This window comes from Nothobranchius furzeri, chromosome 1 (genome assembly GCF_043380555.1).
Source record: "Nothobranchius furzeri strain GRZ-AD chromosome 1, NfurGRZ-RIMD1, whole genome shotgun sequence".
Classification (NCBI taxonomy): Eukaryota; Metazoa; Chordata; class Actinopteri; order Cyprinodontiformes; family Nothobranchiidae; genus Nothobranchius; species Nothobranchius furzeri.
Window position 1 is genome coordinate 40,291,659 of NC_091741.1, and position 16,061 is coordinate 40,307,719.

Here is a 16,061-nt window from a genome sequence, read left to right on the forward strand (position 1 = left end):
CACACACACACACACACACACACACACACACACACACACACACACACACACACACACACACACACACACACACACAGGCTCACAACAACATTGTGACATCATATGGTACCAGCTAACATTCTAGGGTACCTCTTAGCCAACAGCGATGGCAGATTTACATTCAAATGCAGTGCAGAGTTTTTACCTGACAACGGCACAACACTGACAGTTTTAGGCAGAAATTTTAAATTTTAACTAAAATGCACTAAAGTGCAAAACTATTGACTACACGTGTCTGCAGCACGATTAGACACGCATTTACATAGTTTATTAGAAAAAAAAGTTGATTTGGGGTGACTTGCTCTTTAAATAAAAAATTACCTGAAATACCAGAAAACAATAAAGATTTACAAAATTGTGAGTTTTTACATTGATATACATCAGTAATGACTGATGTTTAAAACATTATTGTGATAGGCCTACTTTAGATAGACAAGAGCCCTTAAGGCCATAATAGTTTTTTCCACTAATGATTTTTGCCTCACTCAGAATTAAACGTATGAATCAGATTTATTCTCCTCCGCGCTGCGTTGTAAAGTAACGCAGGCTAATGTTTATGGACTGTTTTCAGCTTTTCTGTGGAGAACCTGCTGCTTTCATCCCTTGTGATCCTGTAGATGGCAGTGTTCACCTTTTTAAGACACTTGGGGAGAAAATAAGCAGCAAACTGGAGATCTTAGGAGAAAGCTGCTGAGGTCACATCCTCTGCTTCTTCAACGAGTTCAACAAAAAACAACAACGTGAGATGTATCAACAATAAAACATTTTTATTGATCATTTGTGTATATGAAGTTATATAACAACAGTCAGAAAACCACAGAGTGAATCACTACACAAAGTGAACGAAACCGTAAAACACCTCATCAAAAATGAAGGTATACACAGCAAAGATAACTGTCAGCGGCCCGCTGTGGCTGCGGGCGATATGGCAGGAAAATACACCCCAAACAGTTCCACGAGATTACAGAGAAAACTTCCACACACAAAATACTCAAGCAGGCAGTTGATATACACAAAGGCAACTAGGATCTTTCTACAGCATCAGATTCTAATACTTTACACAGCTTTGCTTTTTGAAAGTGGCTTTTCGTTGGACAGAATCTTGTCACACAGAGAGCTTGATCAGTTTGTTTACAAGAGGAGGACTGGGAGGGTTTGATTATGCATGCACACTTTGGTAGGAAACCGTAATATAGCAGGAGCGTGGCCGGCGTTGCAATGAACGTAATGGCTTTTATTTTGTAGTTTCTCACCCCCATGATCTGACGGGCTCTGCAACGCCGCCCATTACTGAATTCCCTGAAACACTCTGGTGTATTTCTGTTTGAACGGAGAGTAAGTACCTTATTTTGATCCGTCGTTTGAATCTGAAGCGGTTCTGGACTTGAAGCGTGTGAAACGTGTGGATTAAAAACCTTCTCAGGTGGAGGAAGGACGCAGCTCGTATGATGGTTTAGGAATTGAACAGAGGGCCCCTCAAAGGGGCCGTGAACGAATCGTTGAAAACACGTGAACAAAATTACTACGTATAGTTCTTTTTCCAAACAACAAAAAGTGCAAAGTACATCTAATAATCTCACGGTTAAAGAAACGCACACCAACACGGTTCGTACTGTACATTCAGAGTTTTATCTCAAATATAAAAGGGTTTTTGAATCAAAACAAGGAAAAAAAAAAGATGATTTAACTTGTGGATGAAAGATATTTACTGATTAGTTCTATTTATGTCACTATATTTATTCCTGATATACATTTTTCACACGGTGTGAATATTTACAGTCTAAAGGGGACTTTCCTCCTGTTTGGTATTGAACTACGACTCCCTGAAACGTCTGATGCTGGAACTGTGTGCAAGAGGAGAAAACAAAAAGGGAGGGCACCCGAAACCGAGGCGACCGAGCGCCAACCTATATAAGCCGAGTCTACGGTGTGCTGTGTCCTAACATCACCCTCCGGTCTGTTTCCGGGTCACGCCTCCCACGTTAACACCATGGGGATGAACATACAAGTATTGCACAGTGCTCAACAAAAATCTGTGTGAAGCGACCCGCTCGGATAAAAACAAAACGCGTGACGTCAAGCGACGGCGCGCTCTTCCTCTCTCTCTCTCTTGCTGCGTGTAGAAGGAGGGGGGAGGGGGATGGCATTAAACGCTACGACATCACTACAGAACAAACTCGTTAGCTACTGATAAGTCTACACCTCTAAGCACACACGGCAGTCACAGTGATACACGAAGCAGTCCTCGGAGACGCCTATGGAATGACAAGTAGCTTTTTCATAATAGTGCTATCAACTACACAATAACATTGAAAACATTTAGAAAGTCCTCCTGAAGTATAAGCATCGAGTATATGCAAGAGGTTCCTCCAAGATACGAGACTTGATGGATTGTATGGATTATTCCACTCCTGATTGGACCCGTAGTAAAGGACAGGATGGACTGCGCAGACCATTAACTTTTACGGTTATTCCCTGCTCTCCGGGGCGAGTCGCGCGCCAACAAGGAAACAAAACGGATGCTGTTGGCCTGAAACATATGGAGCCAAGACAAGACCAGATGTAGGGGTAAAACGACACGTTGATGAAAATCTGTTTCGTCAGGTTAGTGACCCGTGCACGTGGATTTGCAACTCGCTCTCTTGGATTAGGAAACCATGTGGGCAGACTTGGAGAAGCAACAAATCCGTGTTTGGAAAGCTGGACTAGTTTTCCGCTCCATTATGAGTTTTTAGTCACCTCAAGTGTTGATCATGGATGTAAATAAAGATGCAACAAGTGCCTTCACCACTTAGGAAGTGTGGTTGAAAGTCCCGCCGACACAATCACGGTGCTTTTCGTAAGCGTCGACCGACTAATCATAATTAATTGTGGAAAAACTAATATCTGAATGTGCAACAGGAAGTTATAGAAGTCCACGAAGAGTCACCAGCTGGAAAAATAACGAGAAGCAGTTTTATTTTTTAAACCGGGAACATTTCCCATTCATTCACATGGAGTGGGCGGGGCTTAAAGCTTTTGCCGCAGCCAGCCACTAGGCGGCGCTTGGTTTTTCAGCTTCAACCTTTGTGTTATGCCTATCGTTAATAATTTAGGTATCGATGGTGTGAGACAAATGCTTAGGGACCGTCAACAGAGCGCAAAAACCTGGGATTTAATTTATCCCAAAAATAAAGAACTGAACATTTCTACATTTCCCTTTTCAATTCATATGAATAAATAAATATCTACTAGAAAATCACAAAATAAAATACTATTCAAGTTACATGTTATTACATCTTCGTAGAGGGTCTTCGGCCCTCGTTTCACATTCGGTGTTGTGTTGACTTTAGTTTCCCTGTTAAATCAACCCATTACCATCTGGCAAATCCTTGTGTTATGGTCCACTGAACTGAGGGAACGGACTTTCCTGACTACTTTTGGATTTCTACACCTGATACTTTCTGTGCTCCATGAAAATCTGCCGTCGATGAGGATCTCTGGCTCCCCCTGCAGGTGTCCTGACACAAAGCAACGGTCTCCTAAAGAAGCCGACGAGCGAGTTTAAAGACATCCAGTGCAAAAACAGCAACCACATAAAGGTTCAAATTGGCAGTACAACATGGCTAGCTCTATTGTCACTGTGAGAAGGCAACGTAAAGCAAAGACTGCGATTCAGGGCACCGCTGCAGCCGAAGACATTGTTCCCAATAAACTGAAGCTACGACCACTAACCAGTGGGAGTGTGCATGAAGGGAGGCTCTCCACACAAGTCACCTCCCTGAAAATGGCAGTGTTTAGAAACTCGCCTCGACTCCGTCAACATTATGTCGACCCACAAATGTTTAAACTCTTCTTCTGATTGAAGGCAAGGGGCTCTCATCAGAAGAGCTCCCCCTGGTGTCGGAAGATCTCACCTGACAGCTTTATGTTCTTAAAAAAAACATGCAATTTACTAAAAATAGTCGAGACGCTGAATTTATTTTCCTAAAAAATACTCCTCCAAAGTCGCAACTTGTTCCTCCTGTTTGATTTTATTTGACTTTTTCAAACTCCCGTTCAAAGGTCGGACCTGAACGCGACACTTCCGACGACGACAAGGCTGCTTAAACAAAATATCGTCAAACAAGTTTAAGGGCACAATGGCTGACAGCTCGGAGCTAGTCTTGATTACAACTCGAGTTCTGGAAAAGAAAAGAAAACCCTTTTCTGCCAAATATGACAAAACCAAACCTAGAAGTCTGCTGTTTGAAGCCAAACTCATACGACAGATCTTCTGTTGAGAGAAATAAGTACAAAACATTAGAAATCATGTGCTTGTGTAATTTCCAGCAGCATCATTTTCCCCACAGAACCATAGCAGTTAATGGCTGTGTATCTCTTTGTTTTTCTGGGGAGTTTTGTGTGAATATATTCGTCTGTTTCTCTCCTCCACGATGCCGAACCTGAAGCCAGACGTCGTCCTTTACGACGTGAACATATTCCCACTGGCAGGTTGGAAATAACCCTTTTTCTGGAATGCAGTAAGGTAATTAAGGTAGAATTTTTAAATCCTGGGATATATAATATTGGCTTTCCTCTATATCTGAATTTACATAATTTAAAATAGAACATCTTATTAAAAACATCGAGATATACACAGATTAGGAAACGGGTAACAACATACAAACACATAAACTAGAAATCATTTTTGTCTGCATACTTATATATACAACTGTGGTACAATAAATTATTTCAGTCATGCGCTATCTATACAGATCATATTGCTTAAAAGAAGGGGGGGGGGCTTTTGGTCGTGGGGGTGAAGGGCTCGGGGTCGGAGGTCAACAACCGCTAAATCAGAGAGAAACGCCAAACAAAATAAAAACAACTGATCGATGAAAAAGAAAGCAGGATGTCGCTGGATGTTGGGACAAATACCGAGTGAAACCAGGGGGCTTGAAGGTGTGAAGGTGGGGTTACGTGGATGGACCCATTTATCACTGAGGTATTTACACATACTGGCTAAAGAGTACTACAAGGCAGGAGCTGAAAGGGGCCCTGTCTATTTCTTGGTGGCGAGCTGAGCGTCCACCTCCTCCTCAGGTTTCAGCACGTGCCACTGGGCGATGGGTCTCCGGGGGTTGGCCAGCATGTCGGACCAGTGGCGCAGCTCCGTGCCCGAGCTGTTCAGGCCCACAAAGACCTTGCCGATGGCATCGTTCTTGCCGATCTTGTCATAGTCCAGAACGGTTATAACAACTTGCACTTTCTGCAGAGGGGAAGGAGGGGAAGTGGGGAGACAGCAAATGCAGTTTGTTTAAACACAAACGTCTGCTTTCTGTTTCAGGGATTTCACCAGAGCCCGTTCTGAACCCACCGCTACAAACTGAGCCTTTCATCTCCTGTCTTTGGTTTACATCAGAATGTTCGTCTGAAAGAACATCCCAGGTTTTACTCAGAGTAAACCTTTTAGGATTTGTTTTCATCTTGGTGGCTTCATTTGTGACTTTTTAAAAACAATAAATGAAAGATTTAGGGTGTATCTCAATGCCAAGGAACCTCGCCTTGATGTCTTGGCCCTGCCCCGGTTGCCTAGGAGATACGTCATCAGGAACCGCCAGGACGTGTTCCAATGTTCATGTTCTACCGAGGCGTGTGTTAGCCGTTTAGCTAGCTGAGCGAGGATACACGGGAGGTGTCTTGTAGCCTAGCCTTGGTAAAAAATTACCCACAATACACCGCAGTATTTTCAAAAGGACAGCGGATCAGAAGCCGGCAGCTACTTCGGGGACAATTTTCAAGTTTTAAAATAAATCAACAAATGTTTTTCTTTAGATCACAAGAAGTTATCTATGGCTGGTTAGTTGCTTAGTAGTTGCAGCTTCGGTGGCTAGTGGGTAGTAACTCACTTATATATTTAATTTAATAAACTTATACACAATTTAAAAAGTAAAAGGCTCGTTATATATTTATATTGAAACTAATACGTATAAAATATAACGTTATCTCCCGTGTCACGTGATGTTACGTGACCGCCGTGGAAGCCAAAGTCACGTGATGCAAGTCTGTTCCGTTTGACCGTTTTCTTTGACCAAGGAAGGACCGTGTCCTCGTAAGCAAGGCGCCCGGCCTTGAGAAACACCCTTAATTCCACTGCTAAAAGGAAACAGATAAAATTTAACTTTCAGACCGTAAGACCTGAATCAAACCTCAGCAAGACAACCATCATTAGCATTTAGACGCTTTAGATGGTGGTGGATGGAAATAGGCCTATGGGATTATCGATGAGATTATCTTCAGATTTGACCCAAATGTTACCTTTCAGCTGGCATTCAGCCCATTTTTAGCCATTTAAACACACTTCTTGTACTGTAATTAACGTTTTATACATTTTGTCTGCATTTAAATGTGATTTTAATGTTTGATTTAAACGTAAACTCTAAACTGTAGTTCTGATAAATGATCCACACTTGTATAGCGCCTTTCAGAGTCAGAGGACTCCAAAGCGCTTTACACTACAGTGCACCATTCACTCATTCACACACTTAGTAATTTTAGGAATAAATTGGGTTCAGTCATTCACCCAGTCAACAAGCCTCTGCTCCAGCTGATTTCTGTGCATGAGTGGAGGATAATCTCCCCGTCCATGTCTGATTAACAAGCTCATCATCCTTCACTTGAGCCACAAAAATCAGCAGATTTTTTTTACTGATTTTCGCTCGATGCAAAGTGGTTTAAATGGTATATTTAGATTTATAAAATTAAGCTGGATTATTGTTGTGTGGATTATTCCAGGTTGCTTCTTTAAGGAGCTCCTTCACACGTTAGAGCTGATTAACAGTTGTATCTAGAGCCCAAACGCAGCAGAATGTCTGATTGCTCAAAGAGGAGCAACCTGGGCGTTAATCTGCGGCGCAGAATATGAATTAGTGCACAAAGCGGCCTGATTAACCTTCGATCCACTGGCACGCCGCTGCCTCGTGTGTTCCTGTGTGCGCTCGGATCGGCCGCTGTCAAAGAGCACGCCTAATACGCCGTGTAATGAAATGCTGAATAAGGCTCCCTGGTGGCCAGCTGGGGTTAGTTGCCATTTAAAGTGGCACTTCACCTTCAAATAGCATCCCTGAGACAAAGCTTCCTTTGGTGCCAAATTATTAAAGTCATCACTGACCTGGGTCCATTCTTATTACAAGAATTTTCATTAAAAGACGCAGAGATTAACAGAGAGAAAGGGCCTCAAGGGCTGTGTTGAGGATCAGCGGGGCCCAGCACTGGTCCTCAAGGGCCACCATCCAGCCCTGGACTTATGCATGACGTTCATCTCCACTCTCTCCTTATTCTCTACCAATTCCACCTTTCCCGGGATCCATGGATTTCCCTCTTTCCTGTTAATTTTTTATTTCCCTTTCCTTACATTATTTTATTAATTTTTTTCTCATTTTAGCCATATTTCTTAATCCATCCAACCATCCATCCATTTTCTGAACCCGCTTTGTCCACTCAGGGTCAGGGGGGCTGGTGCCTATCTCCAGCGGTCAACGGGCAATCAGCACGCACGCACGCACGCACGCACGCACGCACGCACGCACGCACGCACACACACACACACACACACCTAAGGACAATTTCAACCTAACAGTCATGTTTTTGGACTGTCGGAGGAAGCCGGAGTACCCGGAGAGAACCCACGCATGCACAGGGAGAACATGCAAACTCCATGCAGAAAGATCCCAGTCCAGGAAGCGAACCCAGGACCTTCTTGCTGCAAGGCAACAGCTCTAACCACTGCGCAGCATATTTCTTAATCATTTTTTATATTTTCAATTATTTTTTTCAGTCTTTGTTTAAATATTATCGAAGAAACCCGAAAATAAACGAGAATATTGTAGTTTTTAGTATTTAACGATGTAAAGTACAGATGGGATATATAGTCAGACCTAAAAACGTACATTTAATTGATATTTAATGAATTTTGTTTCGCTGTAAAATGTGCTTTAATAGAGTGGAGGCAGGTGACAAATGTTGTTTCTTGTTATTCAAGATAGTTCTTTTAATCCCTTCAATCATAAATCTAAACATTCCAATCATATAAATCTCACTTTACTTCATAAGAAAGTACATTTTACATTCAGTCTTCATGAGAATTTCTGAATGTAGTTTCTGGGGGAGGAAAACGGCACCCTAGTAGTGGCATGACCCAGCTGTTTACCTGCTCCAGCACACCTGATTCAATGGTTGAATCACCTGTTCCGCAGCTTGTCAAGCTCTGCAAGTAGCTGTTAATCACCTGTTGGTGTGTTGGAGCAGGAAGACGTCTAAAACATGCAGGATGGTTTCCCTGGAGGACCAGGGGTGGACGCCACCGGTTTTCCAAACTCGTACCACGGCAAGGACTGGAACATGGTGGAACTTTACATGGAAGGACTGCCACCAGACACGGCGAGGGTGCTGGAGAGGCTCAGGAACAATAAAAATAGAAAAACCTATTTGAGGAGTGCTAAGAGAGGAGCGGAGTCAGGATTTATTATGAAGAAGGTTTATTTAGAGGGAAAACCAAACACCTTAGTTCAGATTTTAGAAGCAGGATTAGAACAAATCTTATTTATTTGCATTCATTTGCTGACATAACTCAGCAAAGAGGCTAAACCTTTGCGTTGTTTCTAGCAGGTCACCATCAAAATGTTCCCAAATTCCCATCAGCAGAGGAAAGACCAAACATTTACGCTACGTTTTATGCTAATATGGATTCTCAGTAGAAGAATGCATTTTCCAGTTGTAGATTTAATCCCAGTCCTGCAGGTTTCAGATGTTTCAAAAAGCCGTGCTGAAGCAGGTAAATGCTTATAAACAGCAGATATCGGCTTTTGCTTAACGAGCTGAAACTACTTTTGAAAACCCCTCCTCCCTAGCCCTTACCCCTACTGCACACTAGAAGCATCAGCGGCGTGGAACGGCAGCAAAATGGCATCGCTTCCAATAGAATCCATTATAATCTGCGGAGTGCAACAAACCAGCCTTCGCGCCGCCAAAGAAAGGGTCGAGTTCTGTTTTATTCAGCGAGCCGCTTCTGGGGTGGGTCAATAATCGCAGTTAACACAGGCCTAGACAGGAAATCACACACAGTTTCGGTGTAAAATCCCCAGTAATTTTCAAAATTAAAGTATTGCAGCAATGCAATTTGATATATATGAAGATTACGAGCGAACTAATGGCTCATTTACTCACAGCATCGTTCCAGGAGTGCAACGGTGTGCTTTTCATGGCTTTATTCCGGTGGAGAGGAACAACAACATACGAGACATCAAACAGCGATATAAAACGCGACTTCCTTCTTTTTGGTTTAAAGGTGCATTGCACAAATAAACTCTAAGCTTTGAAGTCTCAAAGGAACGTGCAATTGTGCGAGGAGGTTGGCGGAAGTCTCGCGGGATTTTGTGATCTCGCGAGTCGAGCGAGGAGCACGGGAGGGAAGCCGCTTCGTTGCAGAGACTCTCCCGATGTGCACTTGAGTGCTGTGATTGTCGCGCAAACCTTTCCGCTGCCGTTTCTTGCCGCTTTTGCTTCCAGTGTGCAGTAGGCGTGAGGAGTCATGGATGTCGTTAGGCCTTATTGTGTTAGAGTAGTTTTGATTTCATAAGCTCGACTCTCCCATAATTCAGTCAGAATAGCCTGTGTCAGTGAGATTGGCCCCTACAGCAGCTTAAACTTCACATTTCTAAACTTGCTTTTACACAACCTACACTTACATTTGTTGTTTTATGGATTCTACTTTGCTCTTTTATAATTGAGGTATCTTGGTTTTAGGTAACTGATATAGCACTATCATTTGGTATGACTTTGGTACTGTTTAGCACTTTATCTTCCTGATTGTTAGAAGTGCTTTACGTATAAAGTTTGATCATGATGATGATGATGAGAATTGACGAAGCTCCTCGGATGAGAAGCGAAATATCTTCAAGAAACCAAAGAAATCCAGTTGCCTCCATTTGAACCTCTTCGTATCACTATGACCCGGATTACTGACAGCCTTCACCGGCGTGCTGGACACCGATTTATATAAACATCTGTTTCCTAAATCTATTAGATCCACTTCCTGAGGAGACTGAACCTTTTTCACTTGTCTGGGAGCTAAAACAGTAACGAGTGAGACAGTTTCCTAAACCCAAAGGTTGAATTCGCCCAGAATCCGACAATTTGCCCGTTTTCTGTGCAGTTTGTAGCAAAAGTTAATGGGTTAAAGAAAAAATAGAAGAATCTAAGAAAATCAATGAACAAATTAAAGTGTATTCGCTGAAATGCCAATGCTGCTGTGAGTAATTAAAAATCCCTGCAGCTCTTTGTTTAAACTGAGAGGCGGCGGAGCCTAAAGACCCGTCGGTGATGCTGGTTAAACACCTCATTAGTTTAACATTTACAGCATCTTTCTGACTGATTTGTCAACGTCACGTCGGCTCTTCAAAATCTGCTCGATGAGGGGTTTCTGATTCCATCAGTTCCATCTGAGCGACGCTCCAGGTCGGATCTGAATCGGGCTGACTCTGGAACTCCAGCTTTGTGAGCTGTGACAGCCGTAATTAATTTCACTCAATTACCGTCCTGCCTGATGAGATCGTCGCGTTTGTTGTGAGTTTCTCATTTTCTTACATAAAACCTCCCGCTTCCCTCGATCACAGACCGTCATCGGAGTCCTGTCTACTTGGTTAAACTCGGCTAAACGTTGATGGTAATCGCTGTCCCGTTAAGATCTGCTGCCAAACAGCAGCGAGATAAACGCCACGGGCACAGAATCACATCCACTCAGCAACTGGCTTGTCTAATTGCCAAATCGAGGCTGATTTAAAACAAATTGACTCTGATTATACTGTTATGATGAAAAAGCCTCTAAAACAATTATTTGGTAAACGAGCTCCTATTCATCAATGCAGATGAACTTGCTCTAGTGCGTGTTTTTAAAGCTGGTCTGAAACTTGAAGCAGGAGATGACTCGGAAGGTGTGACGGTCGGAAAACCTACCTGGATTTGTTCAAATGGGACTTCAAAGCTAAAGGATTCATTGTAGTAAGGATTGAGGGTGTTCTTCTTGATTGTCGTTTTCTTCTTCTTCAACCTCTTGCCGTTTTGCATGAGGTGGATCTTCACATATGGATCTAGAGAAGGAAGTCAAAGAAGCAGGTTTTAAGGACATTTATTAGAGGATCACACAAACATCTATTGAGGAGGACAGTTTGGCAACATTTTTCGGTAGTTAGACAAACTCTCGCTCGTGCCTCCTAAAACAGAAAAAGGTTTAAAGAGCTTTTTCACACTGGAAACGGTTCTTTGAATCTCTATAAAGTCAATTAAACTTGTTTGGGGATCAAAATGGCCAAAGAGCCCAGATGGAAGGCCAAACACAACCCCATAACAAAACCCTTCACCACCATGGAAAGACGAAGCAAGTGTCCGTTGGGTAGTAAATGATAAATGATAAATGACCGGCACTTGTATAGCGCCTCTCAGAGTAAGGACTCCAAAGCGCTTTTCACTACAGTGTATCATTCACCCATTCACACACACATTCACACATAGCTACAGCTTCCCTGGGGCGCACTGACAGAGGTGAGGCTGCCGAGCACAGGCGCCACCGGTCCCTCCGACCACCACCAGCAGGCAAGTTGGGTTAGGTGTCTTGCCCAAGGACACAACTGCAGAATTCTCTGTCCAGAGCCGGGATCGGGCCTGCAACCTTCCGATTACTGGACAACCCGCTCAACCTGTTGAGCTACTGCTGCCCTGTAGCGCGGGGTCTGTGGCCTGAGATGGAAATGTCCTTCAGAGTTTTAATATCATGACTTATTACTGTTCTTAGTGCGTCTGCAGACAGAGTGGTGTTTTCATGCATCCTGCCAGTGTGTTGTGTCTGACAAGAGGAGAAGGGTGGGATTATGGGAGGTTCTGTACTTTGCTTTTGTTAACATGTGTCTGTGTCCTGTTGGGCTATAAAGCTGTGTGTAATCCCTGGTTCTTGACTCATTCTGTGACCTTAATAAAGTGGGACCCAAATGCTCTATATGCCTTTGGTAATAAATAATATAAAAAGACCGACATTGACATTCTCTCTTTGTTGTGTGATTCGATGGTTCAGAGACATTTCCACAGGCTGAACAAGGAAGAGGATAAGGACCCCAATCTGGGGTTTGTTTGGGTCTGACATTTGTTGTTTTCCTCTCACCCAACAAAGATGATAGAGGCTAGCGTTAGTAATGATAAATGACACACGCATTCACATGATGATGAACTACACGATAACCACAGCTGCCCTTGGACACTTCGACAGTGGCGAGGCTGCCGAGCACAGGTGCTGCTGGGATCGACCCTCCGGGTGCTGGACGACCTGCTCGGGCTAGCGTTGTCCTGCGGTTAGTGTAAACTACCACCAATGTTTATACACGCTGGAGTGGGTTGGGACATGCTAATTTAAGGGTGTTTGTTTAGATTTTTACGCGTTTAACCAGCTTCTCTCAGAACTGTTTCTCTGTGGCGTTACTGATTTACAAAGGCAAGCTGGTCGGAGACAGAAAAGACGTTTTAGTTTGGTTTATTCAACAAAAACAAGGTGAATATCATTATAAACTCTAGAATGACTTTAAGAAAAGACTGAATAAAAACCTAGTTTAAAGCATTATGTTCTCATCTGTTCTTGGACAGATACTTGATTTTTTCATTGTCTCTTATCACCTATATGCAGATGATATTCAGCTGTACTGCTCCTTTAAGGATTCTGAGATCTATAAACTGTCTGAGTTACTGCAGTGTCTATCAGCTATCACCAGCTGGCTAGAAGATAACTTCCTTCAGTTAAACTCTGAAAAGACTGAATGTCTGATCGTTGCCCCTGAGTGCATGGTTCCCCTGATTAGTCTAAAACTTGGTCATTTATCCTCAGCTGTCAAGACAAACTTAAGAAATTTGGGTGTTATTTTTGACCAATCCGTGTCTCTTGAAGGTCACTCAAAAACTTTGTTCCGAAACTGTTTTTATCATTTAAGAAATATCTTCAAACTGCGGAGGTTGGTGTCAAAACATGAACTTTAAATGGTCATCAACGCCTTTATCTCCTCCCGTCTAGATTACTGTAAGACACTTTTCACATGTTTTAACAAAAAAGCCCTTGACCGCCTTCAGTTGGTCCAGAACTCTGCAGCGAGGCTCCTAACTGGAGCAAACAGAAGAGCTCACATCACTCCTATTCTGATGTCTCTGCACTGGTTACCCGTTAACTTTAGAGTTCATTTTAGAGTTCTGACTAGAACTTTCAATGCTCTACAAGGTCAAGCTCCTCCCTATGTTACTGAACTGTTAAAGCCTTATGTTCCAACCCGAGCCCTCAGGTCCGCACACCAGAACCTTCTAGAAGTTCCAGAGACCAGATATAAAAGTCGAGGTGATCGCTCCTTCCAGACTGTGGCACCCCGACTCTGGAATGATCTTCCTTTATCCTTACACAGCACTGACAGTCTGGACACTTTTAAAAAACAGCTAAAGACCATTTTATTTAAAGCTGCTTTTAACTAAACCTTTTATTTCTTATTTTTAACTCAAAAATTTAATCTTTCATCTGTTTATGAAAATTTATAATTTTGTGACTTTATTTTTTTTGACGTTAATCTGATTCTGTTTTGGGAACATTTTGATGTTATGATGTTAATCTGTTTATGATTTTGTGACTTTGTTTTATTTTGTTTTGATCCATGTGAAGCACTTTGTGATTCTATGTCTGTGATACGTGCTATAGAAATAAAATTGACTAACTTACTACTTACATTTTTTGTTCATCCTGTAAGAAACACCAACGACGACATGACTAGGCACCTTAAAACCATTATCCAACCCCAACAAGGTGATTGATTCCCTGGCAGTTAAAAACTAGAAGGATCATAAAGGAAAATCATGAAGGTTAACAAAGCCGCCCAAACCTTCACGTCCCACTGTGGACGCACTTGAGTGAAAAAGGCCAGTTTTACGTTTTCTTTGATGGAGCATGGCTGACTGAGATCAGATTGTTTGTTGTCCAATAGCACGCGGAGACAACCGTAGGACCCGCCCCAATGACCAAGCTCTGTCTATGGGTCGAGGCCATATTCACATGTATAGGATGCCGTCCTAGGCTAGTAAGCAGGCGTTTATGAGGCGTTTATGTTCTTACAAACAAAAACTAATTTTCATGAAAAAATAAAACTTTAACTAAAAAACATTGGACCAAACATCTTAACTAAAATAAACCAGGCTGTGAAAAACTAATCACTAATAAGCCTTCACTGTTTTTTTCGATACAGCTCAGATATATTAACCCTTTAGGCGCCATAGTTTTTTCAGTAAAATATGAATTTTTTATATCACTATTTAAAGAGCTTGTAGCTTAAATCTGGTTAGAGATAGAGGAATGTTGTAAATTAGAAAAATCTTCATTATGAGACAAATTTTCTGATAGGAACAAATTTACTCACATAATTTGCATATTGTGACGTCATCAGGTGGCAGCCTTATTGGATTGCATCACATTTGCAGATTTTGTTGTTTTTTTATGTTTTTGTCTTATTTTCTTAGTGTTGTTATTGTTTATGATACATACTCCTATGTAGACATATATAACTATGTATGTATATACATATATATATATAATATGTATTATTTTATGTTTACTGCGTATCAATCAAGAACACTGTTTTTGGTGCTTCAGTGCCATGAACACATTTCACTAATCACTTCTTTGGTTTATTTAGTTTATAATTGTTATATATGTAAATATATATAAAACAATGCGCCAAGCTTATATAGATAGATAGATGGCTGAATTGATCACCAGTGGAGTTTCCACCGGCCCGATCACCGCCACCACATCCCCCCTCCCCCCTGGCACAGTGGATCAAAGGATCAGACTCGGTAATGAGCCCCCCCCCCGCCACGTCTCTTTGCCAAGATAAGGGCTGGATGGGCTGCTTGTGTAACCGTGTCGTTGCTGACGGACTCTCTGTTGCTGCGTGCTGAAGCCACGCTTTCCGTCTCGCTAGAAGACCGCAGATCATCCTCAGACAGAAAATATTCTTCCTCTGAAACTGCCAGTACTAGATGAAGAGCTTCGTCAGCACTGAACATTCCTCTCTGCATTGTGTTTTTTTTCCTTTACCACTCGCTCGCTCTCACTCATCTGACTGCTCTGACAACCTCCGTGACTCTGCGACTGGTGGGCGGGGTTCAAGTTCTAAATACTCGAAAAGTTTGAATAGTAACACACCCACAAATGCTGCTTGGATTGAAGTTACAGGTATCTGACACCCCGCAGTGTAACGTATTAACTGCATGAGGGCTCATTTCTGCTGCTGTGGCTTATTAAATCCAACATTACTGCTCGTCGCAATTCTGTGACTTTGGCGCTTAAAGGGTTAACCCTCTCAAGCTCAAAGTAAGTTTCGATAAAAGGACGAACGACTAAGTCCTTCAGGGGTACTTTTGAGTTAAAAGATGCTCATGAAATACGTAGGTGGAGTAACCAGGTAGGTAGGTTTTAACCTGCAACGCCTGCCTCCAGAGGGTTAAAGCTGCCCTTTCTAATTCAACCAGTTGTTTTTTTGAGTGTAGATCGTCAGATCCAGCAGAGGTGAAGGTCAGAAGTCATCAGCTTCTCTTGTGTTTACACATGTTAACCTTCCCCTCTCAAGAGGCCCTTTGTCGTTCGACCAAACGCCATCTGGAGTGGTCCGCTTGGCTCCATCCTCATCCACTCTTTAGCAATCACACAGAGAGTGCTTCTGAAAGCCACCTACTGCTTTCATTTATCCTCTCAATTTGTTTATGTGCTCTGAATTGAAACCAAAATTAAACTGAAGAGGAAGAATCAGCGCCTCAGATTAGATTCCTCAAGAAAAGCATCTCATCTTTTCAAATGATGGAATAAAGCGCAGCTTTTTTAGTTTTTATTGGCCTTTTTTGGGGCGGACTATACGTGAGGCGGGGTAAAATCATAGAGTCTAATGAGACCGAAGTATGAGCTGGAGAGGTCTGGTCTGTGTAAAAGGAAACGG

General features: G+C 42.4%; 1 protein-coding gene across 7 annotated transcripts in view; it reads right to left on the bottom strand.

Annotated features, from left to right (window-relative positions):
* Positions 1-785: 785 nt before the first annotated feature.
* syt1a (synaptotagmin Ia) overlaps positions 786-16,061 on the bottom strand; it is a 296,089-nt gene continuing 280,813 nt past the window's right edge. For all 7 annotated transcript variants that reach the window (XM_054739791.2, XM_015961176.3, XM_070547869.1 and 4 more), the window contains 2 exons: positions 11,014-11,147; positions 786-5,269 (listed from right to left, as the gene is read on the bottom strand). In XM_054739791.2, the coding sequence (XP_054595766.1) occupies positions 5,063-5,269; positions 11,014-11,147 (341 nt within the window). In that variant the 3' untranslated portion in view covers positions 786-5,062. The remainder of the gene's footprint in view (positions 5,270-11,013; positions 11,148-16,061) is intronic.